Source organism: Microcebus murinus, chromosome 5 (genome assembly GCF_040939455.1).
Source record: "Microcebus murinus isolate Inina chromosome 5, M.murinus_Inina_mat1.0, whole genome shotgun sequence".
Classification (NCBI taxonomy): domain Eukaryota; kingdom Metazoa; phylum Chordata; class Mammalia; order Primates; family Cheirogaleidae; genus Microcebus; species Microcebus murinus.
In genome coordinates, this window is record NC_134108.1 from 67,272,469 (window position 1) to 67,297,594 (window position 25,126).

Sequence of the window (25,126 nt, forward strand, 5' to 3'; positions counted from 1 at the left end):
GAGCGGGGCCGGGGAGGCAGGGGAGGGGGCGCGCAGGCCAGCGAGGCTCGGAGCCAGCCGCCTACGGAGCCCAACTGTTTGCAGCCGGGGACTGGCGGGTGGGGCGATCCCGAGTGGTCGCGCCGGGCAGGGGCGGCGGGGGCTGGAGAAGGCGCCAGCGCCAAGCTGGGCGGCGCCCCGAGGGCGGAGGACAGGTGGCCGCCAGGCCACAGCCAGGTAGCAAACGGCTCGGGGGCTGCGCAGCACTGTCCCAGGATTTCTCCTGCTCCCGGGCCCAGCTCGTTGCTGACCACAGCGGGGGCGGCGTGGGATGGAGGAAATGGGGCGCGAGGCCGCAGCCCTCGGGCCCAGCGCGCCTCGGCCTCTCCCCTCCAGCTCCCCTTCCCCTTCCGGCACAGCCCGCTGCCCCAGACGTGACCCCCGGCACAAGGTGTTGGCGCTGCGCGCTGCCGGGGCGCGCGTGATTAATGGCCCCGAGGTCGGGGGCGGTGCAGGCACGAGCCCCTCTTTGCCTAGGCAGGGTGTGAGGGTATCCGGGAGGAGAGCGGGGTCATGGCAGCGGGGGTCCTCGGGAGCGCTGCAGCGGAGGAGGAGGAGGAGGAGGAAGCGGAGGAGAACTAGGTGACGCGGGCCAGAGAGGCTTGTCCCCTCTGGCCCCAGGGCGGGCGCAGCCGCGGGTGCCCTGCGCCAAGCAAAGTTTGGAGCCGCGGGCGCGGCGCGCAGGTCCCTCCCCGCGCAGTTCCCTCGGCGGGGTCTGTGTCGCCGCCGCCGCTGCCAGGGCAGGACAAAGGCTCATTAACACGTGATGGGACCGCGCTTCATAAATGGGACTGGAGCGAGAGGGAGCCAGAGACAGAGCGCGAGCGGAGGGAGAGGAGGGACCGCGCGAGCGGGGCGAGGCGACGGGCGCCCGGGCTGGCGGAGTCGGCGGCCCCACGCCGGGCCAGGCGTGGCTAGCGGGAGGACCCAGTGAAGAGCCCGGGAAAGGGGCGAGACTCGCTGGCGGCCGGAGCGCAGAGGGCGCCAGTCCCGGTCGCTGTCGCGGGCGGGCGCTGGACACAGGGGACGCCGGCGCGCGGACCGACTGACTTACTGACCGAGCGCCAGAGGCACACCCCGCTCCACCCCACCCGCTGTGCCCGCGTCCCGGCGCCGGCGCCGCCTCTCCCCCGCTACTCCCTCTGCCACCCCTTCCTTCTCCACTTCTTTTCCGCCTCCGCCTCTTCTTGGCTCCCGCGGCGCCTGTGCCTTCCCCTGGCCCGGGCGGGGCGCCTCGGCTCCCTGCAGAGCTCTCCGTAGTCAGGGGGGACATTGCTTTTCGTTCTAGCAGCGAACCAGCCCCTGAGCTGGGCGAGAGGTGCCGAGGGAGCTTCTGCCCCGAGGACCGGGGGATGCGAAGGGTAAGACGTGGCAGAGTTGCGTTTGGAAATACTTTTTCCGCCTCCCGCCCCCTCGGGTACTGACCAGTGTGGTCCCCAAGTGTCCTTCGTGGAGTTCTTATTCCGTGTGAGCGAATCGTGTGTTGGTGTTTACTTAGCTGTGTAGCCCCAGCCTGTTAACTGTGGTCCGAGCTACTTCTGGAGGTTTCTACCATTTACTATTTACTGAATGTGTGTGCACCTGGCTCTCTGTATGCACTGATGTCTGTGGGAAACGTGTACGTGTGCATGTTTGAAACAACAGGCTCGTGAGTTAATGCTTAATGTCTATAACCCGTATCAGCAACTAAGTCTTCCCAGAGAAATACATCGATCTCTGCACCAAACCTAGAAACTGACTAAAGTAAGATATTAAATGGCATGTAAAGAAACGTATATCAGATAATAAACTTTTGATATAGAAAAAGATAGCTGCAGGAACCACTTCTCCTTGAGGAAAAACAAATGTGCATTTAACTAATACCTAAATCTGAATGTTGATGGAACCATTTAACTACTCAGAACTAGCCATTAGACAAATAAAGTTGATGTTGCATATTTTAAAGACATTTCTTGCTAAAATGCACACATCATAAATGGATCACCTTCTGAATGCAAATGTGTTTGCTGTGATAGACGTGAGAAACTGTCATTTGGTCATTTGAAAGTTTAAAAGCGACACGAATGTTTCTAATGGTAATAGATTATTTCTCTGAGATTTTAAATTGAACAGATGAGAAAGGCAAAAAAATATTTAGTAACCTATTAATCATTTTGCCTCCCATCTTTTTTTGTTTTCCTCCAAATAAGTGCTATTCTTGCCTTTGTTGTTGATTTCTTGATATTTTAATCCTCCTCAGGCATTTAATCCAATAAGAGATTAGAACAGATTTACTGGTTTTAAAGGTGTTGAAAGATATCTCTATGGGTCCCATAACTTCTCATTTTTATTACCAAGTTAATATCTTTTGAACAATGGAGGAAATGCAATTTCTTAGAGGAAACTCAGTGGACATTGAGTATCAGTGGTGTCACCACTGACATCAATCTATTTTGCAGAATATTGAGAAGCTTAGAGCAACCAACCTTTAAGGTTCCCATAGGACTTTGTCTGATTTAAAGTGTTGCTTTTCTAATCCCACCCTACTGACAGTTTGCAAGGGAAGATATACTGATTGATTTTTTTCCTCTGTCCTTTTTTTTCCCTTGGTACTCCTTCCCCCTCCCCCTTCCCTCCCAACTCAGTTAAGAGCAATTTTATAAAAATAAAAGGTCATATATAGTTTCTAAAGTGAGACAAATTATTTTCTGATTATATCTATACATGAACAGAAGACATGCACCTCTAGAATTTTAAGCATTGCATACTGCAGGTGATTATTGGCAGGCACAATGGCAGTTACCATAGTTGAACAAGAGGCTTGATGTTGGACATGATTTTAAAAAACTAATCCATTTTAGGCTATCAGGAGAACTTACTGTAAATGGACTCTTTTTGTTTCAAAGATGTCTCCCACTCCAGGCGAGGAGCAATCTTGGCTGAGGTATGTATCAAGTGTCTGGTGGGGAGAGGTCTCATTGTGTTCCTAAGTCTCTGTAGGGGTAAAATGATGCCACAGGGTGGAAATCCTCAGGTCTGACCTTTCAAAAATAAAATTACTATGCTTGCATACTCGTTGTTAGGAAGGCCAATTAGATATTCATGCCCCTGAATTTTAATAGCATTAATATATATGTATATAAAAAGAATGTTATGACTAGAACCTTAAATATGCCATGGGTGGTATTATTTAATTTAGTGTGTAAAGTTTTAAATTCTGGTGAAAATCAGATCTCACATTGGAGTACTGCTTGGCTTTGTTTGTTATCCACTGTTTTCTGTCTTTTTCTGTTACCCTTTTCCCAGTGGACTGTGTTCCTCTCTGTCTTGCCAGTGAGATTACTCTTCTCTAATAAGCCTAGCTGCAGGATCAGTGTGTTCTTTTTGGCATTTCAAAATGTTAAAATAGTGAAATTGTTAAATGTTACCAAGACGAAACTGCTGGGAATGAAATTCTCCAAAAGAACCACTATATTTGTGGCATATTACAGTCTATTCCAAAAGAAAACTCCTTGAATTGGTTTACCTATTTCTCAAGAAGGAAGCAGCCCCATTGATTGTGTTGATAAGTGTTTAGTATGCAGTGTCAGCTTATTAATTACTAAGGCAAAGCCTGAGAAACTCTTTCAAAACAATCCTGTGACATTTTTCTTTGCTTTGACTCAGAATTAACATTAACCACCAGAAAATTTAGACAGGTTCCTTTGGTTGTCTTGCATATTAGTGTTTGGAATTAGAATTGGAATACTTTGCTGTGTAAGAATAAACTATTATGAAATGGAACTTATAATAGCAGTTTATAGTTCACCACGCTTACCAAATGTTTCTTATCAGAAAACAGTTGGCCTTATAAGGAACAGGATTATTTCCCATAACTACCTATCTAGGAATGCTACAAAAAGGAGTAACAAATTGAATGTGGAAATACCTAACAGGGCATAATTAGCAAAATGAGATTTGGTTATAGCTTCTTGAATTTGGTTAATAAGATGGAGCCTGTCCTTTAGGTTGCTGCCTGGCATTCTTGGGATAATTATGTTAGCTCAGTTGCATAAAGAACACAGATGAGAGCTTTCATTCCCTGCTAAAAAGGATGCCATATCTCCACCAGTGTAAGTCTGTCTCTTCTATTTTTGTATTCATCATTTTCTAATTGAACTGACAAATAGTTAGAGTGAAACCAGCCTTTGGTTTTAAATTATTTATAATTCTGCTTTTGACTCTGAAGCAACCTGGACCCAACATTGAAAGACTGTGCTAGGACCAGGTTTACCTATTGCATATGTATATTTAGAGAAATAGCCAGCTCTGCTGATTTTTCTCTCATTGACTTAAGGCTGGTAGCGAACTTAATAAGAGGAGATTAAAATCAATTCATATACTTTGTATTGGCAAAATTTTAACTTCATAATTTGCCCTCTGAATCTCCAGTTCTTTTCTAATCTCTTCTCATAAAAATGGTAACTTTGTATTATAACTGCATGAATGCTGTTTTGAGGGAACTGGGGGATTCAACACTTTGCCACTGAATTGTTATTTAATTCTTTGATAATCATTTGATAATTTAATAATCATTTAATTCACTTATCTGTATATTCTTAGATTAGATTGGATTAACTTTGTAACATAGATCAACTCAGATTCCTCTAAAATATTTTCTGGACTAAAAGAAACAATAAATGTCATCCAGAATATATATATATATATGTGTGTATATATATATGTATATATATATATATATAAAATCAAATTATATACTGCATAAATTTAAACAACTGGATGTATAAATGCACCTTTATATGCATGTATAAACAAACTTTTCCACAAATGTAGATCATGACTGAAATAAAAATTTAGATAGTCATCCTTATGTATTTAAATATATAATTCTGATTTTAAATAAATACTACATAATTGGCCAACTAATATATATAGAAAAAATTAGCCAGGCATGGTGGCGCATGCCTGTAGTCCCAGCTACTTGGGAGGCTGAGGCAGAAGGATTGCTTGAGCCCAGGAGTTTGAGGTTGCTGTGAGCTAGGCTGACGCCACAGCACTCACTCTAGCCTGGGCAACAAAGTGAGACTCTTGTCTCAAAAAAATAAATAAATAAATAAATACTACAAATTTGGGCAAATATCCAAGCAGCTGTGCAGATGGACACTGAAGACTCAAGACCAAAGGAAGTATTCACCTTGAATCAAAACAAGGCTATTCTTGTTTTCCAGGATAGGTGGAAATCCATTCCAGTCCCATGTGTTCTAAGAATCTTCCAAATATGCCAGGATGAGCATCAGTACATTTGATTATAGTTTTATCATAAACACTGAGGAGTTTAAGTTAGTTTTTACAAGTCTTGCTAGTTGTTTGTTATTTTTAGAAATTAGAGCTATGCAAGTTGGAAGAAAATATAGAAGATTATTACCATATCACAAAATGCATATCAAGATATTTATGTTATATATAACACATTATAATGCTATCACAAGTAAGTTAAAACTTTAGGAAATTTGTTAAGGGTGTGGGGAAAGGCAGGTTGTTTTTAGTAGACCCTATCACTGTCCTTGCTACTATTCAAACTGATGTTAGATGAACTTCTATCTTAAACTTGCCCACATGGATAATAGATACGTTTATGACACATCAGTAATAATAGGTCAAAGCCATTACATAAAGTAATCAGTGTGATTGCCTCTAGTTCTTAACATAAAATATTTACTAAAAGCTTTCCTGGGTCATATTTCTTCACTAAATAGGGTGCCTCATGAGGAAATACAGTACATTTCATTATAATACTTTTGCTACGACAGTTAACTGCATGTACAAATATATTCTTGATCTAGTTTTCACTGATGTTTTCTGTATATTTGAAGTATTTTCCATATAGATTAACAATGTTGGGATATCCTCTAATTTAAAAGTTTCACTTGGACATGTTAATTTAATAACATAGTGGCCATGGAATTCTTGAGGTCCATAGATGTGTTTGTATGGGCTTTCGAGGGAAGAATTGTTTACTCCCTAAACCTGAGTACCCGGGCCTGGCAGAGTCACCGCTGTTGTTCTGGAAATACTATGAATTCTGTTTTAGCCCCAGCTGGAGAAATTTTCACACCTGCACTTTAGGAAAGCTTTCAAAGTTTTTTCTTTGTTTTGTTTTCTTTTGTTTTTTCAACATATGAGTTGAGACTGGTTAGATGGGAACCATTGTTTTTTAGCCAACTCTTTTTTTAACCCATTGTGCTATGGCATTATATCCTATATTTTTGAATAAGTTTCCTAAAGTAGATTTTACATTCTTTGAATGTAACAGGGGATTTAAGTTCCCTTTTCTCCTAACACAATTGGCAAAATATTTTTTTCCTTAAGAGCACATTTTATTATTTAATGCCTTATTTTTTCACTCTTTGGATTCTTAATTGTTTAGAGTTTGGATTCATTGAATAGAGATTTGATATCTTTGGCTTGACCTTACTACCACTATCAGTTTTGAATAATATTTTAAATTTTTTTTTATTTCAGCATATTATGAGGATACAAGTGTTTAGGTTAGGTTATATTGCCCCCCCCCAATCAGAGCTTCAAGGGTGTCCATTCTCCACACGGTGCTCATCTCACTCATTATGTTTATATATACCCATCCCTTCCTCCCCCCTCCCATCTGGCTGATGCCCAATGAATGTTATTCCTATCTGTGCACTTAGGTGTTGATCTGTTAATACCAATTTGCTGGTGAGTACATGTGGTGCTTATTTTTCCATTCTTGGGATACTTAGTAGAATGGGTTCCAGCTCTATCCAGGAAAATATAAGAGGTGCTATATCACCATTGTTTCTTATAGCTGAATAGTACTCCATAGTTAATTTTTTAACTTCAGGAGATAAAGTGCAGTATAGTTTCCTAAATTTGATAATATAATATCTATTTTTTTCCTACTAGCAAATTCCATGCTATTGCTTTTTAAAGAAAAGCAGAGGCATTTTTCAAAGATGTGCCAGGCAATCTGTTGTGGTAGTTTAGTATACTGACAAATGCTTTCACAAACTGTGTATGTCTATAGTATATTTAAATGCAATTAAAATACAATATAATTAGGAAGTTATGTTTTCCAAAGTTTATGTTTAAATGGGAGAGTTCCTCTCTTTCCTTCATCATTTCTTCATCCATTTCTTAGACTACTATCTTTAGAAAAGAAAATTGGAATTGATATGAGTTCTGCAAATTGAGTTAAGTTATAAGGAATGTTATATTCCAGCTGGTGATAAATTCTAGCATGCTTTTTTAAAAAAAAATTTTAAGTTTGTTTTAAATAAATTTCTACTTAAATGGACATTTGTACTAGGTAATTTCACAACATTGATTTCTGTTGGTCAAGAGGCTAAAACTAATGTTTTTAATATAGCAAGTAAACCAATATCATTGATCTCCCAAAAAATGATTATTTAGGTAGTATGCATTTATCACTTTGTTTGCTTTTAACTCATCTATATTTAATAAGAAGGACTTAATTTAATGTCACTGTGATCTGAGTATTTGGGTTTATTCCATGGTGGCTGATTAAATAGATGAGATTTTCAACTAATTTAAATATGTTGCTACCAAAATTTATAAATATTTTCTCTACATTTTGTACAAGTTGTGGTGAGCAAGCAATATGTATATAGAGAAGAAGGAAAAGTGGACAATTTAACATGTAACTAAAGGAAGCTAAGCAATGGGTTGTCCAGAGAATTCTGTATCTCTGAGTACGTGAACGTTTGACTTTCGAAAATATATGCTACTTTTGGAAATGACGTCAAACTTGTTATAAATAAGAAAGGGCAAATCTTTGAATGATTTTAGTCCACAACTAAGGTAACTAATTATGAGTAATCTGTGATCCATTTTTATTGATGAAATAATTAGAGAGGGAACAGTTTGCCCAGAGTCATACATTTAAGTGCTTTGTGATACATTTCTATGTATTTATAACTTTTAGGTATTTTTCAAAGATGCCAACTATAAGTAATACAAATTTCATAATTACCAGAGTGATTTTGTAAGATAATTTGCAGTGGATTTATATTACTTGGGCTGACTGCAAAATTTCCATTTTAGTTTGTCATTGTCTGGGTTAATCTCTTCTGGTATATTGTTTTATAGTTTTGGGAAAAAGAACAGAAACAGAAATATTTCCAGCTTAAAAGAGATAAGCTGAAATGTTCATTACTTTTACTTGTTTTCTGTTTTGTTATGCCCAGTAATCATGGGTTCATTTACAGTGGTATTGAAAGAAGTGACTTAGCAGTCGTGCAAAGCTTTGCATTGACTTTGTAATAGAATTAGGAGAAAATGGTGTAGTGTTCTTACTGTATGTCTACATACTGTGTCAGTATACATTACATTTTGAAGCTGCTTTCCTATACCAGGCAAAATATGCCATAAGTTTCCTGAAAAAGTCCAGAGAAGCCCTGAACTGAAAACTGAACTATATAGACTGAAAAACCTTGAGAGATTCCCCACTTCTTATGGTTATTTTCTGGCTAAGCTACATTATTCTTTTCCAGCCCAAAAGGAATACCTTGTTTTTAAAGATCTTCCATAGAAGGCTACTTTAAAATGAGCGGCTCCTTTGGCAATCAGTTTCAGCGATCTAAAAATCTATACTCACAGAATATTCCTTCTTCTTATCTAACCTCAGTTCTTCTTAAAAGTTAACTTTATTCCTCCCCACCTCATTTAGTCTTTTCCATAGGTCTCCATAATCTTTAATAGAGGTTCTCAAACTTCAGAGTGTGTTAGAGTCTCCTGGAGGCCTTGTTAAAAACACAGATGCACCCCAACCCTAGAGTTTCTGATTCTATAGATCTGATCTGGAGCCTGAAAATTTGCATTTCTCGCAAGTTTTCCAATGCTGCTGTTGCTGCCGCTTGGGAGACCACGCTTTGAGAGCCACATGCCTATGGAATAACCCTGCATGCCCTTACAAGCTGCTATGTGACCTTGAAGACTGCCCGTTAGGATGTACACTAGAATTTCCAGCCCATATGCACCTAGCTTATTTACTAATTCTTTATCTTCACATCACTTTTTCTGAACATTTTAGTTCCTCAGGATCTCATAATTGTATCACACGAAGAAGGGTTTGACCTTGAATGAATACAGTAGAACTACCTTATAGTTTCAATGACATAAAAAATCTGTACTTGTATCCAATTTGCAGGCTTTCTTCTTAATCACAACTACGTTTCCAAAGCATGTTCTGCATTGCTACTGAAACCTCATTCTTCCAGTTCGGTTTGTATATAATTATTTGCATCTTGAAAGAACATTTTTCTGTTTATGTCTTGCATTGTTAGCACACACTGAAGATTTTCTAAACATTTCACCTAAAGTAGGTGTTATGTAAGTACCTAGTTTTTAAAATCATGTTTGAAGTAAACCCTGGGCTTACACAATAATAAAACATCTTTATTTTAGTGAGAGAATGATAGGAAGGAAATTGAACTATTTAGAAAGCCAAAGCCACTGTGTCCTTAATTTGTATGAGTATCTGAACCCATATTCACTTCTCTTGTGAAATATCCATTTTAGTCCCTATAATAAAAGAAAATAATTTTTCATTCTTTTTCAATCACAGAGTTACAACCTGTGTTAGTGATTCTATATTTGGAAATTGGAAAGCCAAATATTTCATCAAATAGAAATTAGTTGAGTTTGTTATTAGAATTGATTTTGGGCTCCTGAGACCTCCCCTTTTACTTTTAACATCTCTCGGTGTAAACATATTTATTTCCAGTAGAATACTTTCCTTTACTCATTCTTAATTACTTTCTTAAGGCAGAATTCCCAATATTCACAATTAATTTTTATCAATATATTAAATTTGCTCAATGCCCTTTTGCCTCAGAAAAGTAATTAGAAATTTAGTTTTTGTAGGCAGTAGTAATAATCCATTTTAACCCTCCAAAACATACTTTCTTATTTATATTTTAATTAATTCAGTTGTAAAATACATAAAATGTTGTATCAGGAGAAGTTGCTCGACCAAAGCAAGAATTATGTCCACTGAATGGAATAACAGATTGATTCCTAAGGGCTTATAAAAGCCACTCCATCTAGTGGCTGAATTTTCATATAACCTATCTTGATAAGTTGTTTTGAAAACACACTTGGAGATAGATAAATCTATATGGGAAAGATTAATGCATATTAATGTGCATTTTGGGGAAGAAAAAAGTCCATTATAATGAAAATTTCATATATTATCTTTAAAGGTCTGTCAACAACATATAATTAGGATTTATTCATGGTTGTGTGGGTCACAAAAAGTCTCTTTATATATCATTGTTATGTGGCTAAACATTGTGGTTCATAACACATACTCAGGCTATACAAGTTTCAGAATAAAAAGTAAATACCTAATCTTTTTCCATATCATGCACTTGCCATCACTATAACTTCTGTTTGATACTGAGATAAAAGATCCTGGGGTAAATAATTGTTGATGCATTTTATGTAATTTTCACACTTAGGTACTTTTTCAGATTGTTGTTTATATGAGACCAAGTCTCAGGTTTAATGCCCTAATGATCAGCTGGCTTTATGCTACCAAAAACTGTCCATAGTTAAAAGCTATTCCGTTAAATTGGATCTGCAATGTTGCCAATGCATGCCAATGTTTATTTAATAAATAGGCATTGAATACCTACTCTGTGCCAGGCACTGTGCCAAACAGAGGACCTACAAAGCCATACAAGATGGATCCCAGCTCTCAAGTTGTTCACGGTCTGAAGGGTTCATGGCATGAAGGTGTTCATGCTGCAGGATGGCTCAGCATTGCCCATCATCTCTCCTGGGAGAAAACCTCAAAGCATACATGGAAGAGGATTTACACAAACCAATATTAAATATATTCCTATTATATGTCTTCATATCCTATTCTAGTCTTTCATCTGTGGGAGGGGAAGGACAGATGTACGGGCTTTATTTGATGGGGTAGGATGGAATAGAGAATCATTTCCCTTGTTTCTTTGACCTGACCCACCTCTGTTACACAGGTGTGAAAGAAACATGGATATACTTCAGAGGTCATATAGTACAGAAAATGTTCATGGCTTAGAACATAATGTCTACAGTGCTAGGCACAGAATACATGCCCAATAAAAATGTATGAAGGGGCCGGGCGCGGTGGCTCACGCCTGTAATCCTAGCTCTCTGGGAGGCCGAGGTGGGCGGATTGCTCGAGGTCAGGAGTTCGAAACCAGCCTGAGCAAGAGTGAGACCCCGTCTCTACTATAAATAGAAAGAAATTAATTGGCCAAATAATATATATAGAAAAAATTAGCCGGGCATGGTGGCGCATGCCTGTAGTCCTAGCCACTTGGGAGGCTGAGGCAGAAGGATTGCTTGAGCTCAGGAGTTTGAGGTTGCTGTGAGCTAGGCTGACGCCACGGCACTCACTCTAGCCTAGGCAACAAAGTGAGACTCTGTCTCAAAAAAAAAAAAATGTATGAAGGCCTGTAACTTTATATCCATCAGCCACATTGCTGTAGTAACACAGCTTTATGCCCATTGGGCACTGGGTATCTATAACAATCACTCATTTGTTGGAGCCCTGCTAAGGTTTATATTATTTTTCTACCTTGCTTCCAGCCAAGAACTTAGGAACTGGCCACAGAGAGTCTTCTTCCCTCTGGATCTAAGAAAAACACAGTGCTCAGGGTGGGAAGCTGAGTGATTTCAAGGGAGCTTGAATTTCTCCATGTAAGGAATGGATGTTTCATGCTTTTGTTTACAAACAACCATCATGTCTCATTGAGGCCTAAAGAAGGTGACCTCTTCATGTCTCCCTGGTGTTGCAGAAAGTCATTACCATCTACAATCCTGACACTTGACTAGTGAAGCAAAGAAAAAAAAAAAGCCTTCTCTTATTTAAAAAAAATAGTGGCAAAGAGGACTTAGACTTTATTTATTATTTGCCAGTAGTTACTGCAAACAAGGTGCTAATGCAAGGTTAGGACTTATAGCTTATGGTTAATTGTCATACTCTGTTCTTGAAGATCACGGGGCAAGGATGATTTGCAAGTGCTATAAACAGCCGTTTTGCTGTCAACAGATCATTCCTTCAGATTTAGTTGTTCAGTGTGTAAAATTATCATGTACTGTTTATGACCTCTTTTCCTGAAACCAACTCTTCTCCCTCCCTGGAAATGAAAGAAAGGGTGTCTTATTAAATGGTTCTCAGACGTCTGTGTTAAGAGCACGTACTTTGGGTAATGCAGACCTGGATGGAAGTTCCTACCCTCCCGTCTAGTTGGAGACCCCAGGCAAAGCACTTTTTACCTAAGAGTTTTCTTGTGTGTAGAATGGGAATTGTAATAGCACATTATATTTTTGTAAATATTAAGGAGAAATATATATACACTTAACATGATGGCTGGCACATAATAAACATTCAAATATTTATTAGGTGGAGATATTTGGGAATTAGGATTTTCTGTATTACACATTTACTCACCTGGATTCTCTCAGATTTGAACCTGGAGAAGTAAGAGTTGGCTTTTAGTGGAACTTAATTTGCACACTCATGGAATGAAAGAGAAAATACTCTTTCATTGATAGATGAAGGAAGAAAAAGTTTTGAAAGCCATGCTGTGCGATAGGATATCATGGAGCATGCTTTTAACTATGGCTGTGGAATGCTCGGTAATGAACTGGAAAGATAAGAGTGTGTTTACTGGGTTTTACATATTTTGTTGACCAGGATAATATATCACTGTCTGCTTTTAATTGCCAAATCTTATATACAAGATAAAGACAATCTCGTGGTGTATTTTGTATATGGGCCATGGCTTTCACTTAATTGAAAACTTTGTGTGTTCTCTGTTAGGGGAAGACCACTTTAATAATTGCTTTCCTTGCAGACTATGTAGAAAAGGTATCTCTCTCAAGAAAAAGGCCAAGGCATTTAGTGGGAGGAAACATCTAATATCTAATCAGAACACCAAAATTAAATAATAAATGGAACTTGTTACACAAGTCAACAAATGATTTCATTTGTATCATTAATTCATCTTTGCAACAGGATTTTTTTTTTTTATAGCAGCACCACCAAATAGAGCCTAAGCCAGTGTAATTTCAAGGCATCATTTTCTTTAGCCCTGAAATTAAATCTTAACAAGCCTTTAAATGTTAAATAATTAGCATATTTAACATTAAATTTGAACAGAAATACAGCCTAAGTGTCTTAATTTCTTTAATTCATAATTGATATATTTTTATGAAAAGTCTAACACTCACATTGTTAGTAAAGAATAGACCAGAGAAATGATATATTAAATAACTTGTATTTTACATTATAAAATGTATGAAGAATGAAAGTTTGAGAGCCAACCAAGCATAACCAGCATAATGGAATTTTCTTTTATATGTAGGAAAAGAAACTGATGTTAATACAAGGAAGAAAGATCATGTATTTTTGTCTGAATTCTCAATATAATTAAGTCAGTTCTTTATTTCACTTGCTTTAGAAGATGATGCAAAAGTGACCAAATTATGCTAATAATTCCAAAACTATAATGATTCTGTGAGAGAAAAGACTCATTGCCCCTTCAACTGGAGTAGAAACATTTTTCATCCAGTTATGATATTGGCCTGTGAGGTCTGCCATGTGTATTGAGGACATGACTTAGACATAATGTAGTTATAAGAGTCAACTAAAATTTTCCTTACTAACTTTAGAGAAATGCATTAACAAGGTATTTTTCTTGATCAAATTAGTAGAAACCAGACTTGTTCCCAGAAATGAATGGAAAATAACAAACACATATCCACTGGGACCTTCATTCTCTTGAACCTTTTCATAAGGCTCTTTTATGAGTCCAGCAGAGCAGAACAACACACAACCAACAACACAGGGAAAACAACAAAGTTAAGCAAGGGCCTGGGACTCCTGCATTTGACATTGTAGAGACGCGTACCAATTTAAACACTATGAGCTTGGCATTTTCTCTTTAAATCATTAATAAACTTAGAATATTAGAGGAGTGTGAGGGGCCAATACAATCTATAACTGTATCAGGAAGTCCCAGTCTTTCTGATGTTTCTAGAGGGTTTGCTGCTTTTCTGGATGTGGCATCCTGCAAGGAGCAAATACCAGCCTACTGTCTATTCCACCAGACATGCTATGCAGGCCAGAACCACAAAGATTTTGACTCCAGATGCAAGTGATACACACTTAAATTATTGAAACTTCTCTCTAAAACAAGGAAGATCTTCAGTGGGGCTAAGACTAAAATAACTACTATTAAATTATACTTATGTAGAAATGGCTCTAATTCAATTTGAAGTTTTGTTTCAAGGACTTACTCCATGCTCAGCCTAATCAGAAACATGGATGTTTTATACCCTTAATGGTTACATAATGGAAATAAAGATATGGACTTTGGATAAACATTTTTTAAGAAAAACTCTGCAGCTGCTGTACCCATAAAATTCCTTTGATGATACTATAATCTGGTATTTTATATATATATATAGGGTTTGGTTTTTTTTGATGGGGAGACAGATTTGCATGTAAAGAGATGGACAAAAAAATAGTTGATGTTACTCTAAAAATTAAAGTGATTTTTAAAAAAATAATAGATTACACACATTAAAATATTTTTATTATTGATACTATGAAGGAATGATTTATATAGCTTAAATTGTTAGAATACGTTGGCTATATTTTTAAAAGAAGAATTCTAGGAAAATTCCCTTAAATGTCCTTCAGTCATTCTTTGATGATAATAAAAACCAACTGCTTCTTTAATAGGTTCATCTACGTATCTTGCTAGAAATTTCCAATCGTGATTTTCCCAGTAGCAAACAAAAACAAAATTAATGGCAGCCACATCCCCAAAACCTAAGCTATATTGTTAATAAACTCACAAAGAAAATTGTTGATGCAAAAAATAATGTGAAAATTACTGTAATAATCCAAATGTGGAAATAAAGAAAAGAATTATCAAAATGCAAAGAACAGTTTTCTTGCCATGATCCTATTAACTGTTAAAATAGCCTGTGCACAGTGGCATTTTGACATTACTAAGATCCTTGAACTACACAAAATCCATGTATTTTTAAAACTGCATTCTTTAATTAATTTGGCTTATAATGGGCAAAAATTACTCTATTACCTTATAGCCACACCATGCCCTGGCTTAGATTTTAACAAGCTAGTTTGTTTTAATGAAAGTGCTTGGTTGCATTAAAATGGGAAATTCTGATCACATATGTGATAATCTTAATATAGAGTAAATCACAGGAACACGTTTTCTCGTTACTGAAATAAGGTCTGTGATCCTTTGTCTTTACTGAAGAAGCTTTAGAACTCTTCCAAATACTGACTACGATTTTAATCCTTAGGGCCATGCACGTAGGCAGATTTAGTTAGATGGGCTGGGATAGGAAATAGTGATTTAGTAGGAGGTAGTCTTAATTACTATTGGCAAGATGCCTTAATTTATGTTTTTAAGAGGCAAGAAGACTTGAATATAATATAAGATGCAAAATGGCTTTAATCTAATTACTGTTAATCCTTAACACAGCACACAACATCTAAAAACACTCTGAAGTCTGAGAAACATGGATTCCTTGCAAATTTGTCATATTCTGGGCCATTTACTTAACATTTAATGGCCTCCATTCCTTCATCTGTGAAATGGGAATTATAAATAAGCACCTGATAAGATTGCCATGGCAATTTAGTGCTAGAATATATATAAAGTTTCTCAAATTCCTGAATATAATAGACATTCCATAAAGGTTCTCACTCCCTCACCCATGTATGTATCTTCTATTTGATTCATGTTTACAGTGCTGAGACAAAAATGAAATTGAATAAACAGGCTACGATCTGATTAAAGCAATGAATATTCTTGAGATATAATCAGTAGTATATATTATAGTAATTAGTATATATGATATATTCTTGAAATACAATTAGTATATAGTATATAGCAAAGAGCCATAGTACTAAGTAATGCTGATAACAATACTTATTGAAGAAGAGATGCAAACACAGAGAAATATTGGAAAATTTAGTATGTGCCATCACAGTACTCTATCTGGGTATTCTGGGAGCCCCAGAGAGGGTACTTCTTCCCCATGAGAAGCAGGAAGCTACAGGAAGTCGTGCCATTGAACTGATGGGGAGAAGTTGACCAGGCAGAGGGAGAGGAAGGGTGTTTGGACAGAGGAGTATAAGGGGCAGTGAGAGCAAAGGCATCGAGGTGAAAGCAATGTTTGGTGTGTTTCTGGAACTGGGATCCATCTTGTACGGCCCAGGTGGCAAGGCTGGGGTGGCGAGAGGAGGATTGAAAAGATAGGTAGGGGCTGGATCACAAAAGGCTTTTTACGGGACTCCATCCTGTAGGCGTGTTGGTGGGAGGTGGAAAGCTTTCCCGCTTGGGCAGAGCAGAATGTGGAGAGGGTTGGGGAGGACAGCGAGGGTCAGAATTGGAAAGGCACTCAGTGGGGCTGGAACATGGAGGTGGAGACAAGAGCCGCATGTGTGTCTGGAGAGCTTGGGCCTGAATGGGAAACTGCCCGAAAGTTTATATTTGTCCTGGAGAGCAAAGAGGAGGAAATAGGAGAGTCACTTAATCAGCCATTTGTTTGTGAAGATCACTCCAGCAGCTGGTGGCAAGTGACCAGAAGGGAATAGGACCAGAGAAAGGCAGGCAGACTGGTGAGGAGGCAGGTGCCCTAATTCTGACGAGCAATAAGCCTGGACTTGGAGGTGGCAGGTGATGGGAAGGTGGCCGCATTCAGTGCTTTATTCCTGTTCCAAATTACTCTTTTAAAAAATCATGACACTTAAGATATTAATTTTAAAATCTTTTCTTTGTATTCTGTCCCCACCCACGCTAATGCTACCTATTCTTGGCATAAACATCCTTTCCTTGGGGAAGCCTCCATCCTCCTAGCCTGGAGGCTCCCACAGCACTCTGTGTCTCCAGTCTTAGCTGTCTCCATGCTTTCTCCTTATTACAGGGTCAGCTGTCTGTCTTCCCTGCTAGACCGGATCCTTCAGGTGGGCAGGGACTCTCTGGATGCTGTCAAGACACTAGTGTCTAATACAGTGCCTGGCACATAGTGGGTGCTCCATAATTTGTTAAATGACTAACACATTGATAAGCAAATTATTAATTCAGATAGGTAGGATCTCTGTATTCTAGTATAAGGACCCAACACTTTTTAATTTGTCCCAAGGTAATGACTATTTTCCCCCTGCCCCATACAAAGTGCTATGTTAGGAATAACAAACAATTAATAAATAATGGTTTTTATGATTATTTTGTTGTACTTATCACTGTACTTCTAATTTTTGTTAATAAACTAAAGAGATGAATAGCCATATTTTAAACAGATGTTTATAAACAGTAAGATCAGTTCTCTGGCTGTTTATTTTGAAACAAATCCAAAGTGCTTAGTTTTAGAATTGAAGAGCCCTTCACATTTGGGCTTGGTCGTTCGCATGGAAATTTGGGATGCCATTGGGCCTCTCTCCCTGTCACCTGGCAGGGTGTGTGCCCACCCTGGTCCTTGTGGCCAGGGCTACCAGGAAGCAGCCTCCATCATTGCTCCTTCCAAGTGGTGAAGATCTTAGTCTTCCCCGAAGCCTCAGTGCAAGTGTGGCCTTTGCACCCATGTTTTCGGTTGGTGTAGACATTTTAGAAGTTCATGTCAGCTACAGCTCAGGCCAAGTTTCCCCTGGGTGGGGACACTTGCTTGGTGGAGCAGACCTTCCCTCCCTGGTCTGGAGCTGCCTCTTGTTCCCACCAGCCTCCCCCTCCTCCTCCTCTGCAGACACAGACCACACATCGCAACACCTGATGCTACAGGGTCTTGTTCTTCAGTTGTCTTTTGCATTTGGTCTTATCTGCCTGACAAGGTAAAGTCTTCAAGAGCAGGGGCCATGTGATCCATCAGCTCTCCCCAGCACCCCTTAGCCTTAACATGCTGTGTATATGTGACAACAGATGCCAAGCCGGGTGGTCAACACCTCCCGACACAGCTGTGAAATATACGTCACCCCCACATTGACCTCGGAGGTTCATAGAGGACTCACGCAGTGACTTCAACCCAGAGAGCTTGAATAATGAAAGAATTGTATGTTTCTGGTATATATGCCACTCCATCCCCCAATTCTGGGGTGCTTTTCTCTGAGTGACTGACTCATCTTGTGGAGTGATTCTGACAAAGACTTGACCTTTGGTCAGAGACAGGAATGAATGGCCATGATGGTGCATGTTTGCATTGTTTACAGTGTGCTGCTTTGTTTTTATCATTCTCCCGGTTTTCTTACCATTCAGCTTGTTTGTTTTCCCTTCTATTAGGATTCCCTCCTGCGGGTCTCTTTCTCAGTGGTTCTGAGTTTGGCCTAATTGAAGACTGAGGTTATGAAGTCGATCCTAGATGGCCTTGCAGACACTACCTTCCGCACCATCACCACAGACCTCCTCTACGTGGGCTCGAATGACATTCAGTACGAAGACATCAAAGGTGACATGGCCTCCAAATTAGGATACTTCCCACAGAAATTTCCTCTAACTTCCTTTAGGGGGAGTCCCTTCCAAGAAAAGATGACTGCAGGAGACAACCCCCAGCTGGTCCCAGCAGACCAGGTGAACATTACAGAATTTTACAACAAGTCTCTCTCCTACAAGGAGAATGAGGAGAACATCCAGTGCGGGGAGAACTTCATGGACATGGAGTGCTTCATGATCCTGAACCCCAGCCAGCAGCTGGCCATCGCCGTACTGTCCCTCACGCTGGGCACCTTCACGGTTCTGGAGAACTTGCTGGTGCTCTGCGTCATCCTGCACTCCCGCAGCCTCCGCTGCAGGCCTTCCTACCACTTCATCGGCAGCCTGGCAGTGGCAGACCTCCTGGGGAGCGTCATCTTTGTCTACAGCTTCGTTGACTTCCACGTGTTCCACCGCAAAGATAGCCACAACGTGTTTCTGTTCAAACTGGGCGGGGTCACAGCCTCCTTCACCGCCTCCGTGGGCAGCCTGTTTCTCACGGCCATCGACAGGTACATATCTATTCACAGGCCCCTGGCCTATAAGAGGATTGTCACCAGGCCCAAGGCCGTGGTGGCATTTTGCCTGATGTGGACCATAGCAATCGTGATCGCCGTGCTGCCTCTCCTGGGCTGGAACTGCAAGAAACTGAAATCCGTTTGCTCAGACATTTTCCCACTCATTGACGAAACCTACCTGATGTTCTGGATCGGGGTCACCAGCGTGCTGCTGCTCTTCATCGTGTACGCGTACATGTACATCCTCTGGAAGGCCCACAGCCACGCCGTCCGCATGATTCAGCGCGGCACTCAGAAGAGCATCATCATCCACACGTCCGAGGATGGCAAGGTACAGGTGACCCGGCCGGACCAAGCCCGCATGGACATTCGGTTGGCCAAGACCCTGGTCCTGATCCTGGTGGTGTTGATCATCTGCTGGGGCCCTCTGCTTGCCATCATGGTGTACGACGTCTTTGGGAAGATGAACAAGCTCATTAAGACGGTGTTTGCCTTCTGCTGCATGCTCTGCCTCCTGAACTCCACCGTGAACCCCATCATCTATGCTCTGAGGAGCAAGGACCTGAGACATGCCTTCCGGAGCATGTTCCCCTCATGTGAAGGCACGGCACAGCCGCTGGATAACAGCGTGGGGGACTCGGACTGCCTGCACAAACACGCAAACAACGCAGCCAGCGTTCACAGGGCTGCAGAGAGCTGCATCAAGAGCACGGTCAAGATCGCCAAGGTAACCATGTCTGTGTCCACAGACACGTCTGCTGAGGCTCTGTGAGCCTGATGCCTCCCTGGCAGCACAGGAAAAGAAATCCTTTTTTTTTTTTTTTTTCCCTTAAAGCTCAAGATCTAGAAGAGTCTGTTGTCTCATCGGTTATATTTTTTTAAGTTTACCATGCTCAGTGAAAAGGTGATTGTCACCGTGATCATTTATCAGTTCACTAATGTTTCGATAGTTTAGGTACTCAAACTCCATTCTCCAGGGGTTTACAGTGAAGAAAGCCTATTGCTTAAGTGACTGAACGGCCCTTCAAAGTCAATGAAATAGGAGGGGACCCTTTGGCTACACAATTTGAAGTGTAAGTACCCATAGAAAAATATCATCAAATGAGTAATGCCTTTGTACCCACAACTTTCATTATAATGTGAAATGTATTTGTCCATAGTATCAGAGATGTCCATTTTTACAACAGTAATATTACTAAAGTAGAGATATTTTGTAAAATGTGTTGTGTCCTGTGAGATGTGTATCAGTGTTTATATTATGTTATTTATATTTGTCTAATTCAGCAAAACTGAAAGGTAGACTTTTATGAGAACAATGGAACACACAGCAGTGGATGTACGCCAATGAGACTCCTTTTTTTCTATATTACTGCCCATGATATAGCTTAAGATACCTTAATATTTCTTCAGATATCTCTATTTGAAACTGAAATAACCATAAAGATTTATTTTTCTGTTAATACGACAAGAAGAATTTGAAGACTTCAAAGTATTGAGCAGAATTCATTGCCACTTACAAATTTATTAGTCCTGCATTTTCATAGGAGGACATTTATTATCTTCTGGACTATAGCTGTTCTGTTGAGTAATGGATTACAATCAGAATGGAAGAGAGAAAGCATATTGACTTTTTTAGGGTGACATCTCTGACTTTCTTTAGTCTTTAGCTATTATTGGATCTCTTAAGACAGCATGTGTCAATCTTAATGTATATTGTTACCACTGTGCAGTTGCTGTTTACTTGAAGAGTATTGTATTCTTATATTCCAGGTTTAAGTAGATTTCATGCCTGGGTGGCCAAACAACAGTCTTCTGGTTTTGTTTGTTTGTTTGTTTATTGAAAAGTATTGTCTGGATCAGTAAATTTATACTATGTGTGAATGTGAATATAAATGTATGTATGTGTGTATTTCTATCTTGTAACTGTTACAGTAATGTCATAAAGTGAGAAAACTGTGACCAAGTGTAAACTGTATCACTTGCTGCACTCTTGCACATGAATTCAGTTTCTAAAATTGAGTTCTTCCAGAAATCTTGTTGATAGGAATAGTGACTGTAACCATTCAGAAAATTCCTACCCCCAACCCTTCTTAGGAAATTGAGTCAAGTATTACTAAATTGATCTTTGGGTATTACATAAGACCAGTGTTCAGCAAGGAATAATCAGTGACAGACATTCAAAAAAAAGGCTTTTATTTATAATGTTATCTGGAAATGAGAGTGTTTTGGTTTCTGAGCACCCAATATTGATCAGATCCATGGAGATATAAGTCATTAAAAGGAAGATAGTTCTAAAAACAAAACAAAACAAATAAAACAGATGGGAACATTTTTCACTTGTGTGTGTAGGTAATGCCATCCCAGTTTAAGTAGTGCTGTACACATCACGATGAAGTAGGACTGTCACACCTGGCCCACGTGGCTAAAAAGGCCAAATCAGACAGTGGATGAGACAGAAAAGGGCAGCAAAGAGCTGACACACTTGGGATTGGGCCTAGAAAACACGCTGCTGCTGTGCTTCACCCAGATGCCCTTGGTAGCAGCCCAGTGCTCGGTTTTGTCTGGGTGGGTTTGGGCTGCGGAATAGACTTCCCTGTTCGAGGCCAGCAAGGTATGCTACAGCATGAAGATGACGTGCTTTGTTTCTTCTTATGACTCAGTCTCGTACCCCTTACTGATGCCATAGATGCTCAGAGTTGGGCCCTTTTCCAGTAAGGAATGATACTGCTTAAAGAAGCCACTTGACCCTGAAAAATTTTACCTACAATCTCTTCTCCTCATACAGATAGATAAATCAAGACTCCTACAAGGCTCCGAGGCCTACATAGCATGAAGGGAAGGGGAGAGCTAGCGTCTGTCTGGCGATTCCTAGCTCTCAAAATACCCAAGGAGCCTGATGGGGCAGTGCCCCTTTTGCAGTTTATGGTCTAAGGCAGAGTGAGGTCTGTGGACCAAGTGGAGGTGCTGTCAGTTGGCCATCCATCTGTACAGCTTGAATCTGCCCACTGGTTCCCCCATTTTACCTCGCTGTGATATGCAGATGAGGGCTCAGGGTGCCGGAGATTAATAAGATCTCTTTAGAAGGAAAGATGATTATTTATGAAAAAAACTCACCAGGGTCTAGTTTCCATTTAAGAATTGCTAGTCTTTTGTCCTGCATCACCCTGAATATTAATCCACACATCTCAGATCTCACCAGGCAGTACCAACGCTCTTCTCACAGCTATGAAGACCTAGTGGAGATGAAATTCTTGTTATAGGTAGGAAAACTTCAGGATTCATTTTTGAAACTGTATTTGTGCATATGCAATGTAGATTTTATAGTGTGTTGTGCTTTCAAGATCTAAATCATATATAAACAATTAAGGGACAATGGGGCTGACAGCACTAAACTTGGTGCTTATTGATATTCTAAGAAATATCTGTGAAATACCATCATGTATGTGTTATACTACCTTCATTCAAAAATGTTTAAAATTAGTTGGATTCACTTTGACATTTTTCATATCATTTCCTAACCCAAGTGACTAAAATCTTCCTCTCAATTAATATACTCATCAGGATGAACATTTGTTAGTATTCATTAATTAGCCCCATAATTAGCTCCATTAATTTAAATATGATTTAAATTTAAGTAAAGTTGTATAAGGTCTGACATCCGAGGCATGTACTTTCCTCTGAGGATAGCATGTTTGTCCTGACCATGCATTTTGCCATCACACATGTCTTCAGAAAGGGCCAAATTCCCAACCTGTTCAGTTTCTTCAGAGTAATGATAAATCAGTCCTAGACTAACAGTTTCATTCAGACAAGAAGAGCTATCTGCAAGAACCTCTAATTTTTTATTACATATGAAATATATGTAAAAGAAATATGGATCTGGGAGATGCTACAGACATCTGCCTACATTTGAGATGATTCCCAAGCCTGTCCTTGAGTAAGGATTATCTGATATTAAATGTTAAGGAATTTTTGCCGCCTAAACCGACTTCCACAGGCAATATGCCCAACCCACCGGATGAAAACTAGGCCCTGGATGAGTAGCACTCTAGTTACTGTCCTGTTGATTAATTTCTGCCATTCCATGTCCGTAGAAGACACCACCAATATCATGCACAAAATTGGATTTCTCATACTCTAGCTGTACATTTGTATGATATTTTACAATCTCCTAAATGCTGGACAGTGGCTATTAACAATTGTCTTGCACTGGCCTTCTGATGAAATGTTAACAATGCCTACTGTAATATAGACAACACATTCTATCTACTGATTTGGGCTGAATGTATGTAAATAGGTTTTCAAAAAGTCGGATGTTTAAGCAGTGGCCTATTAATCAGTAGTTTCCAGATAGGAGAGTTTCTTTACATTGCTGTGGCATCCTAAAAGCTATCTTCATGTAAACTTTCTATGCTAGGCCTACTGGGGACCAGATTCCCCAAGAAAGGAAACCTTTTCTTGTAATAGTATGAATCAAGATACCAGATTATCTGGATTCTTATTTCCAATGTTTCAAGTAGAAAACAACTCTTTATTGTCTGTAAATCTAACGTAGAAAACAACTCTTTATTGTCTGTAAATCTAACATTATTACTTTTCCTCTTAGAAGAATATTGTATTGTTAGATGTTTGTTGAGCTGGTAACATTGTTGCAGCTGCTGCAATATCTTCGTTAGTGATATGTATAATATTTTGTATACAAGTACTGGTAAGATTGTTATTAAATGTAGCTTCAGTCATTAAATTACTATAGCGAAGTAGTACTTCTGTAATATTTACAATGTATTAAGCCCACAGTATATTTTATTTCAATGATGTAATTAAACTGTTATTTATTCAAAGAGAAAACATCTCATCATGTCTATTGTCCAAAATTACCTGGAATAAATAAAAATTCTAGATTATCATGAAGAACATGAAACACCTTTGATTCTGCCTTATTTCACAGTCTGATGGTAAAATACTAGGGATTTAATTTGTAAAGGATTGATGAACAACTGATTTGTTTCTCAAAAAACACTTATGACTTTATTTGAATACTGGGGACAGAATGATTACTATATTCATTTTTAACATAGAAAAAACACACAAAAGACCATCATTTATACAATAAAGCATAACAGGCTATCACACCTTTTAAAAGCATTATTTCATTAAAGATTTTAATGATTTTACAGTAAATTAAAACAAATGCACTGTTCACAATGTATAAATTAAATTGGGACATAGTAAAATATAAATTTGAAGAGTTTATAAACATCATCTATTTTGAACCACATAAAAGAGATAAGTGCTTTTCAACATAGTTTGTAAAAACTCACATAATTTCTATTTAAGCAATATAAGAGAAAATACCTTTAAAATGTTATAATGAAGTAAAAAAAAGCATTACAATGAACTTTAAATATAATTACTATCTGAAATAAAATACATTTGCATTCAAATTTGAAAGGTTTTAAAAATTTTAAATAATGAATTGGCCAATATTTGAAAAGAGATTATGTTGAAATATTGACAATAGGCTATCTTTGTTTTTTAATAACTATAATCAAAATTGATATTTCTGCCTCTTTTAGTAAACACTGTGGCTAGCCGCATAAGCTGAATGCTTCTAATAAAAAGCAAAAGATATGTATTCCTATCTCTTAAATTTTATACTAGAACTTGATGGGAGAAAGATGCTTATTTCAGTATTTTTTTTTGAGACAGAGTCTTGCTCTGTGGCCCAGGCTAAAGTGCCATGGCATCAGCTTTGCTCACAGCAACCTCAAACTCCTGGGCTCAAGTGATCCTCCTGCCTCAGCCTCCCAAGTAGATGAGACTACACAGGGGGGCACCACCACACCTGGCTATTTTTTTCTATTTTTAGTAGAGACAGAATCTTGCTCAGGCTGGTCTCAAACCCTTGATCTCAAGTAATTCTCCTGCCTTGGCCTCCCAGAGTGCTAGGATTACAGGTGTGAGCCACCACACCTGGCTTCTTCATATAGCTTTTCAAAACCCAAAAGCTGATCCCCAATCAATGATATGCATCAT

The 25,126-nt window shown here is 39.3% G+C and overlaps 1 protein-coding gene across 1 annotated transcript; it reads left to right on the forward strand.

The window, feature by feature from the left end:
• Positions 1-666: 666 nt before the first annotated feature.
• On the forward strand, positions 667-24,318 carry CNR1 (cannabinoid receptor 1). Its single transcript, XM_012750964.2, has 2 exons — positions 667-1,400; positions 18,384-24,318. The coding sequence occupies exon 2, from the start codon at positions 18,447-18,449 to the stop codon at positions 19,860-19,862; it is 1,416 nt and encodes a 471-aa protein (XP_012606418.1). The 5' UTR covers positions 667-1,400; positions 18,384-18,446; the 3' UTR covers positions 19,863-24,318.
• The last annotated feature ends 808 nt before the right edge of the window (positions 24,319-25,126 follow it).

What these genes read in the sequence shown, in the direction of transcription:
- CNR1 (XM_012750964.2), top strand. Translation starts at nt 18,447, where the DNA reads ATGAAGTCGATCCTAGATGGCCTTGCAGACACTACCTTCCGCACCATC.